Source organism: Telmatherina bonti, assembly GCF_933228915.1.
Source record: "Telmatherina bonti genome assembly, chromosome: 3".
NCBI classification, from domain to species: Eukaryota; Metazoa; Chordata; class Actinopteri; order Atheriniformes; family Telmatherinidae; genus Telmatherina; species Telmatherina bonti.
Window position 1 is genome coordinate 15502052 of NC_136621.1, and position 12032 is coordinate 15514083.

General features: G+C 38.3%; 1 protein-coding gene across 1 annotated transcript in view; it reads right to left on the reverse strand.

Moving 5' to 3' along the window:
- Positions 1-12032, reverse strand: part of sorcs1 (sortilin-related VPS10 domain containing receptor 1) — a 201203-nt gene that overhangs the window by 19789 nt on the left and 169382 nt on the right. The window contains exons 14-18 of the mRNA XM_079264964.1: positions 11890-11997; positions 7351-7468; positions 4392-4525; positions 1748-1861; positions 677-848 (exon numbers count right to left, since the gene is read on the reverse strand). Of these exons, the coding sequence (XP_079121090.1) occupies positions 677-848; positions 1748-1861; positions 4392-4525; positions 7351-7468; positions 11890-11997 (646 nt within the window). The remainder of the gene's footprint in view (positions 1-676; positions 849-1747; positions 1862-4391; positions 4526-7350; positions 7469-11889; positions 11998-12032) is intronic.

Here is a 12032-nt window from a genome sequence, read left to right on the forward strand (position 1 = left end):
ATTTTGTTTCAGCGCACACAACTGCAACAACTTGCTGCCTGCTCGCCATCTTGTTGTCAGGCACACTGTGGTTGTCATAGGAACTAGGAACCTTTGTTTTTCGTTGTTCACACTCGAGCACGTCGTGCCGTCACACGCTGACAACTAGTCGTGGTTGTCAATAATCGTGTCTGACAGCAGTCGTACAGTATGAGTACACATGTCGTAGGGTCAAATAGAGTACGAGGGACAAACCCGGTCGTGCAGTGGGAGCATTTCCCCGACAGTCAGATTTCTAAAATCGCACAGTGCCCGCCCAGCATAACGCAGCCGATGGCTAACTGCACCAGTGTGGCGTACTGGTAACCTTATCTTAGCTGCTGGGCGACATAGGTACATGTGTAGGGATGTTTGTAATTGTGAAAGCAGCCTCACAGGGGGGTTTAGAAGTGGGTATACTTGATTCTGACTGAAAAAGAAGTGGTATAATCCGTATACCCACATATACTCTGGAATACACCACAGGTGGGTTCCTGTTGCAAATAAAATATTCACATTAAACACTATTTTTTGTGTCAGAATGCAGATTTCATCACATGAAGTCTGCACCTCAGGTTAGTATCTTTATAAACAGTCCAGTTGGGTAACATTTCCTATCATCAGCATACAGTCATGATTGTGATTGGAAATGTCTCACCTCCTCCAGAAACAAAAGGAAGGTGACATTGGCACCCAGCATGGCACTCAGCGAACCCTCACTAGTGACCAGGTGGAGACCTTTGGGAGCCTGGACAGGACACTGCTGCCGCCTGGCCGTGTACTCAGTACTGACTCCAGCCGTGCAGTTGTTGGACACGACCTTCCTGTAGCTGCGGGTAGATGAGGGTTAAGCAGTGAGTTATATTTTTGCAGGTTTGTATGTGACAGATTAAACCACCATTTTACCCGATCTGTATGAATATGTAGTCTAAGTTTACTAGACGTCATCTTAGTATCTGTTAGTCTAAGCTAGCTAACTCTAGCTATGTTAATAAATGATAGAAAGCCACTTAAATGCACAAATGGTGCCATTCGTTCAATACTGTGACAACTATAATAGCGCTAGCTTAAATCTTCGATGATTATCTATTTTTCTTTTCCATTAGATTAATAAATTATGAACTGAGCTTTTTAGCTTTCTTGAATCACTTCCCATGTTTGAATAGCTAATAGCATGCTAGCAACATAGTAGGCTGCTCAGCTCAGCAGTTTGGTGTACCTTTGTTGTCATTTGAATAGCAAGAGACATGTTTGGAGACCTTTAAACACATAATTTGCAAGCAATTCTCCACTATGCATCCAAGTGAAGCCACAACATTCAATTAACATGTTTCCTTTGCCTTCAAAAATCACCACATTTATTAATTTGTTATCAAATTTTTCCAGGGTACGTATGGACTGGCTACATGTCCAAGTGTAACTAGCCTCTCGTCTGCCTGCTGGGATTGGGTCCAACTTCCAAAGTTTTAGCTGTTTAAAATAATAATGATAAAATAAAATTAAATAAATAAAAAAGCACATTATACTTTTAGGTCGCAAAGCAAGTAAATTTTTCTTGTTTATGAAGGATTTGTGTTTAAACGGTTAAGTGTTTGGTCATTTAGCTCATAATATCCTGTGCCTGTTCTGTCCCTGAGAAACTAATTAACATGCTGTGGTTCTATTTGACTGAAATGTGCAAACTTCCTGACAGTCACGATGCAGACTGTGTATCAGGTGTTGTCTTTACCCAGTGCTGTTGAGGAAAGTCATTCCTGTGGTGCAGCTTCTGGACATAGATGATGGATGGAACCAAAAGGCGGGGCTGCACTTGCCGTCACTCCGTCTCTCATAACCATAATCACTGCATTGATAGGAGGAAAAAACAACACACAATCACCCAAACAGGAGCTCTGGAGGAACAAGGGTTTGGACAATTTAATCCTTTAATCAATACTCTCACCAGCAATTCAGTCATACTAATCGACAAATTTCAGAATGTTCTGACTGGTAGAAGGCCATGTAGAAGCTGCAGCAGCTGTTCAGCGACTCTTCTTAAATGCAGCACACGAGTTGTTTGTACAACAAATTAAAAAGGCAGAGCGGTGCCGTGTCCCCAAAATGATGGGAACAAATTGCCCCAATTAGAGCGACATGCACACAGATGCAAAAGTGTTGTGATTGTTAATGAAAGCTATTAGGCTCTGTGATTTATGGTTTTGATGGAGCTTTATTCTAAGAACTGCCTCCCTTCAGACGCCTGCAGATTTGGAACCAAAGGTTGAAAATTTAAAGAAAAGTCATTTGTGTCTTGATGCAGGAAAAATGAAGAAGAAAATCCAAAACATCCTCCGTGACATTAAAAGTCGCAGCTAGAAAAGCAGCTGCGAATGATCTTTTTCTCTCTCAACACTTTGTCCGCCAAGCTGTGAACGATGGCGAACATTAAAGAAGGGATCAACAGAACGTTTGAGAATGAAAAACACATCTTCTCCCTCAAACACACTCAGAGTTCCACAATTACAGATTTAACTGGTTTTCTATGGAAACAACCGAAGCCACAATGAGACTCCATTCTGCATTTATAATCTGGAGGACGTTATCATTCATGGGGATCTCATAACTTTTAATCCTTGAACTAATCTTTACACCCTGAGAAGAAAAGAGCTCAAAGTCAAACAGAGAAATGTTTGTCTTGACTTTTATTTGTTGCCATGCTTTGGTATCCAGTGTTGCCGACCCGGATACTTTGTTGCAATATTTAGCCAGTTTTTATCGAGCAACAATGTTTTGTAAAGGTTATTAAAAACATAAATCGATAGATAGATAGATAGATAGATAGATAGATAGATAGATAGATAGATAGATAGATAGATAGATAGATAGATAGATAGATAGATAGATAGATAGATAGATAATTTTTTACATTTTTAATCCTCCATTTTTTGTCCCTCCTATGATGTTGTTCATCAAGGAAAGATGAAAGATGCTTATTATGCCACAACACTCTCAAGGTGCTTATATGTCTTAAGCAGCAGCAGCAATGTTTTTTTTTTTCTTTATTAAATACCTCTTCAAACTGCTTGAATGCGAACTTCTTGCTTCAATGGGCTGAAATAACAGGCAGCTTTTTGTTAGCAGTTGCCATGGGGACTGCAGATATCAGAGTTTCATTGCAGATGGAGTAAAGATTGTCAGAGTTGATTGGATCAAATGAAAGCATCTGATCTGGAACTGAAAACGCAGAGGTCCTCAGTTCAGACTAATTCAACTCGGACTTGAGGGTCTCATTTAGACTCCAAATTAGTTGAACCTCCTTTCTGTCACAGGCTCATGGTGGGATCATTCAGAAACGCTGAATCTTTCTGAGTGGTGAAACTAAATCTGACACCTGAACCATGAAACATCTACTGATTGATCTGATTAGTGTAGACATACTAGTTGTCTCTAGTTTCAGACATTCAGAACATTTATTGTTCAGTCACAGCAATCCAGCGTATTTGATCATTTTTATTTATTAAATTTATTTATTTATTACCGTATTTAATTCTTTTATGTCCTTCAGAATTTTTTATGACTAATGAACTTGTAAAATTTACCTCCATCTACATGTTACCTGACAAATCTCTGGGACTTTCTTTTTGTTTTTGTCTTTCGGTTGGTTATCCTTCTGCTCCTCTGAATGTTGCTTAATTCATTAAATGTATTTGTATGGGTGAAATCTGGTCAGAATTGTTCTTTTTAAAAACTAGTTTTATTTGCATTTAGTAAAGCATTTGTTGCCAAGCCTAGTTTTGCCTCTAAAGTCAGATAAACATTTTCAGGGTAAATGTGATCTAAAGTACTTTTTAAAAATATTTCCATGTGAGCAACAATGAGGAGTCCATCACATGGCTCCCAACGTTTGTCAAGTTTTCAAATGTTTATTTGATTTCTGTAAGTTAATGTTAACTGATGATACATGTCAGGAAGTACTCATGATTATGTTACAGTAATAGCTGATAGCTTTGCTTGTGTAGGAGAAAAACATGCACAAGAAAAATGACAAAATTAGATATATACATTTTTTACACCAGTGTTGGAGAGAAAATGTTGCTTTATTGATGTAAATTCTGAAAAGCATCAGCAGCCATTTGCCTCTACCCACCCTTTTGGGTATAGTAGTTTGTGGTGTGGTATTCAGTAATCAAGTGGTTTCGAAACAGCCCAGGTTTTATGTTCAGACTGAAACCTGTTCTAAGTTTGTTTACTCAAATCCCTTTGTTCCACATCTGGCAGCTTTTTTAGTGTGCTAAATTTGGTGGGATTTTCTTGCGATCAGCTAAAATGAGGGGACTAATCTAAAATAATTACAAAATGAAAAACAAAAAAAACAAAACTAAATCAGTACAAACCATTCAAAGTCGGCCTCTGTGCAGTCGCAGGGGCCCGAAGTCATCGTCACAGAGTATGTCTTCCCCATGACACACCTGGATGTGGGCTTCAGCTTCCGGTAGATTCTCTTCACTCCCATGAGGCACGGCTCGCCCTGCAGACCATAAACAGGCGAATGGAATATGATATAGAGGGAATTTACAAGATAAAAACCACCTGAGTACACACCACACTGTGCATGACACCCTCACAGCATCTCCTCCGGCATCAACTGTCAAAGTACACAATGTGCTGCTGGAGTTCTTATTTTAACTAATCTTTTTTTTTTTTCCTTTCTTTTTTAAATCAACAAACTCATGAGAAAGAAGTTCTGCAAATTCAGCCAGAACCAAATCCATTTTTGCCATTCATTTGCGCAATAAAAAACAAAACAAAACAAAATAAATAAATACACACACATATATATATATATATATATATATATATATATATATATATATATATTGGAATATATGAATATTGGTTTTCAGTGTTTTTTGTGCATTCATCTTCTTCCGCTGCTCTCTTTTATTACCAGAACATTCTTCCTCTGTGCATTAGGTGTCAGTAGTGAGATGTGTAAGAAACATGACTGTTTCCACAAATAGACTCCCAGCCCCTGAAAATGAAAACCTGAAACTTTTCCAAGTTATCTTCAAACCCTCAGTGTGGAGACGGTGTGTAGTCTGTGCTGCAGACTGCTCCATCGCTACGTTTAGCCCGTTTTTGCCAGGTAATTAGCTTGGACTCTTGTCATCTTTCATGCTATATGTTTTGATCATTAGTCTGCTCTGAGCATATGGGTGTCTCAACAAATTATAGACATGAGCCATGACTAAAGACGAGATTTAAGTTCTTGGCTCTGCTTCAGGGCTGGCCAGGTTGAGAGGCAGGGACTGAATGCATGAGGATGGAATTGTACAGATGCCGAAAGGTGTCCAGATTTGGTCCATTCATTACACAGCCAAGCTGAAAGCAATGGAAGATAATGGCAATTTAATTAAAAATCCAATCCTCTTCTGAAGCCTTTGCTGTACATAAGCGTGACGTGACAGTTTATTCAATGAAAAGAAGTATGACCACAGACATAAAAACACAATCTACAACATAAAGTTGTTTTAGTCATTGTGATGAAACCCGATCAGTTTTTCCATCAGGGAAAAGTGGAAATATTTCAGAGATTATTGCCTCCAGCAGCAGAGTTGTGCACAGTGATCAACACTGCATGGGTAACTTTTTCAGGATGCAATATGTTGTCTGTTGTGAAACAATTCAGGTTCATTTGACAAAGGCCACAGCTTGTAAAGCTGCCTTTTGGCTGCAACTACAGCTGTGCGTTTCTTAGGTTATTCCTCTCAAGGTTTAAAACATCTGAATTATTCAGATTATTGTGCTCAACTCTTAACCTATGTCAGCTTCTTCACTGGGGATGAGTTCTGATGTTGCAGCTGTGCTACATCTTCCTAGTTGGTCAGTGGTCGTTATATACCGTTGTTGTTCCAAGACAAATCAATGTTTGTCCAGAAGATTGCTTCCCGTCAATGTCATGCTGAAAGGCGAACTTCAAGTCAAGTCTAAAATCCTGTTTGCAGTGTTTAAAAACACACCAAAAGCTGCTGAGTTCTATCTTTTTAAGATTGGGGAGGAAATATATAAACATTTTCCAGGACTCACTATTATAAGTGCTCTGGCTTGGCGTGGTATCCATGGGAACGCAACATTTTTATGTATACTCTTGCTTCTACTTCTTTTGGGCTTTCAGAGTGGGTCCAATCCTTCGACAAGCTTTATTTGTTTGCAAATTATCAGAAACTTCTAGCCTGTAAACTAGTTTCATTTTATCCAGCATAGTGTTGTAAATTACAGACTTCTCTTCCTAAGAAGGGTGTTACCTTTCCACATACTCGGAATAACACATGTAAAATGTGATTGAATCAACTTGTTTAACAGTAACATCTTTCGAAACTATTTAAACATCTTATTTTTGCCATAAAGTTTGTTGTTGTGAGGACTGAAACAGATTCCTTCAAGAATTCACATGAATTATCATAAGTTTGCAATAATTAAGACAAATTTCAACAGTAACTGCATGATACTGCCACCACCGTGTTTTACTGTGTGGATGCTGTTCTCTGAATGATAAGAGGTGATGGATTTGTACACAAGGCATGTTTTTACATGATAAACATTCATTTGTCTATTTTACGCGACCTTGCCCCAATAAAACACACCTTTATGGTAGTAAAAAGCGTAAAGCGGTGGTATTTACAGAGACTGCAGTGGACATCTGCTGCTTTGCCAGGAGCTGTATGATTAACACCATCCTCACCTGTTCCGAAAACTTTCTTGGTCCGAAGTTTCCTGACAGGAGGTGTCATATTTTATTCCATTTCCTACTGCTAGAATTCAGAAAGTCCCTTAGGCTATTTTAAGATTTGTTCATAATAAAACTTTTCTAAAATTTTCTCCCCGATCTGTTTGGAGACCATTAAGCATCTCTTAGAGATGTTGCACATTTATTTGATGGACCAGATCTTGTATTTTAAAAAAGCCAAAGAAGGGAATGCGAAGTTTACTCATAAATTAAATACACTTCCAAAGACAGCTCCTTTGGAATAAACAAAAAACATCTACTGGGTATGTTTGGATCTAAAGGGCCATAAAGTTTGTTTTTTCTTGTTTTTGGATTTGCAATGATTCTCTTTCAATTTGGCATCAGAATTTTGGAACATCTAAACAAATCTCAAACATCAAATCGTTTGATACTTTCATTTCATGTCCAGTAACAAGACTTTACATTTAACCAGCAACAAGCTGCTTTGCTGTGTCTGCAACCACTAGAGAGGGGCGACAACAAAAGATTTAAAGTGCATTGAGTTGCAGGACTTTTTCGCTTCTCGTCTCAAGATACGTGGGAGGCATGAACATTTATTTTTGTACCTGGTTGTGTAAGTGCCATGTCTGATAATCCGCCTCTGTGCACCTCCTGTTGAAGATGGACCTGAAGTCTATTTTCACCAGCTGCCACTCAGAACGATGACTGACGTGCCCGAAGATCCTGGAAAAAAAACCCAAACACACAAAACACACCTGAAATGTGGGCCAACACGAAGCGATGATACATATGACAGTTTTCTTGTTGCATGCTTAGATGCCACAAAAAGATGCAAAGCAATGATGATCTGATGCACCGAGCCTCACCGTTGCACCGAGGAACACATTCAGTCTTTAACATTAACACCTGCACTGCAGCCTCTTCCAGTCAGACTCCCATTGTCGCTTCTAAAGTGATCACTGAAGCATCAAATATGGATTAATCAACAACCACGGGAGTCTAAACAAAAACTGATTTCCTCCTTTTAATTTAGTACGACCCCTTAAAATCCATCTGTTCCAGGAAATTAGATTCATTTTTAAAGAGACACTGTTGGTTTTCTGCAGCAAAAAGTGAGTTTCACACAAAGTTTAGAAAATTATTGTTACTCATGTAAAGCTAAAGAAAAAACAAATAAATAAATAAAAGCACTAGTTTCATGTACATAGAAAGAATTATTGCATCTGCCTAAATTAGATGAAGTAGTTGTATCAAGTAAAACTATCATCATCATCATCATCATCATCATCATAACTTTTCTTCCAAGAGAAATGCAGAAACTAAAGAATGATGGATTTTAAACTGTAATGACAGTGAGATTATGCAGTTTTAATGGTGGCTGCCATAAAGGTCACCAGAAGAAGTATCTGATATACTACATGTATGGATTAAACAACGAGGAGCCGTGCATTAGACGGTTATAATGCACAGCGCGGAGTCTCAGACACCACGATGTGCAGTGCAAAGTGCATTATAACTGTCTAATGCACGGATCTGATTTGTTAAATCCACTTCAATTTTTCCCCACAGTAAACATTTTATAACAAATTTATATTTCTTTTTACATAACTAGTTTAATATGCTAAAGTATAGGAGTTATTTTGTGTTGGCCTCAATGTACTTTTTATGCTAAACAACTGCTATCAAGCTACAGTGCGTTTCATTCATTCACCTGTTAAAGGACAGCTGATCTGAATCAGTTGATCCATGCGTTGCTATGGTGACACTCTGTAATGGAGTCATTAGTGATTTAACTCACCGAACTATGTGTGCATATAAATGAAAATTATAAACACCAGTATTATTAGAATTATCACCGACTATTGTATAAAAACCTACAAATAACATCAAATCAGTTTTGCTCCTGACATCCAAAACTCTGATCATCGTCTTCAAAGCCCCATCCCCTGTATTTTTATTTATTAAAAAATATTAAATGCTTTGTATGTTTTCAATAGCTGGTAATTAAAATAACTGAACAGGAATTCATCAAGATTAACGACCTTAAAATGACTGAATATCTAATAGTTTGATTATGTTTAAATGTTTGAGTTTACAAACAAAAAAAGCAGAAAAAAACAATGATATATGATGATTTTATAACAGTTTATTGCACATGTACATTTTAGTCATGAGGACACTGTAAGGGAGTTTCTGACACTATAAAAAATGAAAAAAGTAATCAAACCAATTTTATTGCAGATCTTTGACATATGTAAGTCTCTAATCACCACCAAAGACCCATCACTCTGATACAGAGGTGCTGAGCTCCGGTCCTCGATAACACGCCTGACTCAAACTAATCAGTCATAGCGCAGAACTTCATTGGCTGTTGGATCAATTCAGTGAAAGCCAGGTGTGTTGGAACAGGCATACATGGAAAACATGCAGGACAGTGGCTCTCGAGGACCAATTTTAAGCAACCCTGCTTTAATATTTATCGTTTGGAAAGTAATTAGGTATTTTTGTATGTTTTTCTTTCTTTTTTCCAATTAAGGCAGTAATTTAAATATTCAAACTGGAATACAGTTGCTTAAAATCCCAAAAGTGATTAAAAGTTTGGTAGTTTTGCGGTGGGGAGAAGTTTTTTTAATTATTTATGAAAGAAAATTCAGTAAAAATCAGTGACATGTGATGATTTCATAGTTTTTGACATGGGGTAAGAAACAGCTGCATCTGAAAAAAAACCAACAAATAACAACGGAAGTGTGAAGAGTGACATCATTTCAGTATCTCGCTTTAAAAGCCTTTAAAGTTTCCTACTGATTAGTTCTGTCAGGCTGACAAAAGTACTTGTGCACTGAATAAAGGAAGAAAGACAAAAAAACAGAGGACGGTTTAAACCAACCTCCATAACTGTGGCCAATATTAGTCTTTCAGTTTCAACCCACGTCTCAGACAGGAAGCATGAGCAGTCACAAAACCCAAGGTTTGCCCATACTGATATAAATCAGACATAAACCAGGGTAATCCACAAAAAAAACAAAAAAAAAAACCAAAAAAAAAAACACAGAAACTAAAATATACATATATTCCATTTTTCAGCTGAAGATGAAGATAAAACTGTTAAGTATATCAGTATTTTCACGAATCAAAATTACAACCCTGAATATAAAAAAAGCTAGGGAAGGGTCTTGTAATGAGGTTTAATAGATAAACTCAGAGATTGTGAAATTAATTTTGACTTTTTCTTTTTTTTTTTTTTTTTTTTTTGCAGTTTTTTGCAGTGTGGACAGTAAGGGTTCCCCACTTTTTGATGTTTTCATTCCTTCTTCCAACACTGGCAGGAAGTATACTGGGTGATTTTCTGGTTTCCACTGTGTCATGGTCCAGTCCAGATGCTTCCGAGTCCAGAAAGGTTGATGCTGGAATGCTCCAAGTTAACCAGGTTAACGTCCAGCATCTTTTCTGCTCAGTAAAGTTTGATGTGACATCTGTGAATGCTGCTCTATAGTAGAGCTTGATGATGGTAAAGCTTGTTTATGTGGTTCTATTGGCCGTTGATGAATAATGGTTCTTGAAGGATCTGAAGGATTGGAGACCACAAGTGTTCATTTTAGACTTGCTCTCTTACATTTTAGGCACTGAAATGCCTCCAGATTAATTGAATGGTTTCAACCTGCTCTGTTGAGGGAGAAATGTGCCAAGATGTTGCTTTGCTTTTGAGGATCACAGGTTATAAACTGTTAAATGTTTTCTTACTTATTTGGAGACATAACTGGAGCTCTGCAAAGACTCAGCTTGTCACTGACGCTGCTGATTATAGCAGATATTTGGAATATCATGAGTATTTTCAGCTGAATTGACTCTATCCCAACTTTGTCAGGAATATGTTACAGGCTTAAAAAAATAAATATATAAAATATGAATAATAAAACTGATGAATATAGTTTACGAGACACAATATAAAATATCTCAAGTTCAAACCTGCAGTGAAATAAGTCAAGTGAACTTGTAAACCCTCCGTTGTCGCAGAGTTATTTATTGTGAAACCTAATTTCATTTATTTTATATTTATTTTGGTACGTAAAAACAGTCCAAGGTTACGAGACAAACAGATAAATATTTCACCTCCAGCTAAATTGAGCGTGTATGTGTGTGTAAATCTGTGCTCTGACCTCCCCTCATCACCATTCATACCACAACATATTAATAACAATTTGTCAATTAGCACCGCGAGCATCCGACCATGACAGCCACTTACTGTAAAAATTAGTACAAATTGACAAAAAGTGGTGCATGATGAAAACTAATGGTGTCTGCCAGCTGAGAGGCTCTGTGTTGGCGAACTTATTTTCATTGTCTTTACACTGCCTCCCCCCGTATCCCCCAACTACTCCACCCCCAGGAAACTCTGCTCCGTGTCTGAAGGCTGCTGAGAAATTTCACATTCCCCTCTCCTCCTCCGTCTTTCCAGCTGTGTCCTATCACTCTCCTGCAGAGCTGACTACACAGCCCACTGTCACTCTGTCACTTCTGGCAGGTGCCATGAAACATTGATACGATGGCTATGGAAACCCTTTGGTATCGTGCCCCAAAGGCCCGAATCTCTGCTGCAATAAGCCAATACTGCTGTGTCATATGAATGAACTCCAGCTCACAGCTGTTCTAATAATAAATGCGAAAGGAATCTTCATAAGTCTGCTTTCTGAGGGCACACTGAATCATGCTCATTGCTCTGGCTGATTTCTAATGCAGTTAAAACTTTTAAAGCAAAGTTTCTTGTCTTTTTTTTTTGTGGCCATTTTGATCATTTTCCTTCATGCTCTTCAAATGGGCAGTCACACTGTCGCTGGCTGCCAAAACATTGATCTCTGTGATCATAATCTGAAGACAGCCAGTTTTGATGTCGGCTAGACCTTGAGAGAAACCTTTTTTTTATTCATGAAAAAGAAAACAGGCAGTGAAGAATGCTGAATGGAGCCGACTCAGATCCGCATGCGGGAAGGAAAGGCTTGGGTTAAGGAGAGAAAGGAGCCTGCACCCATGATTTACACACACACACACACACACACACACACAAAAACACACAGGCAATTTGTTGTTCCTTTGATTTTTCGGTGCGATGGATGCATTAAGCATGCCGACAAGTCTTTGGTACTCACGTCATGATGAGAGTCTCCTCCCCAGGCTCCCCCAGCACCCCGTCCACAAACAGAGGCGTGTTGGTGAAGCTGTACTTGTTCCACTGCCGTCCTTCATCAAAGCTCAACCTGAGAACACAAACAGCTGCTGCACCAGAGATCCA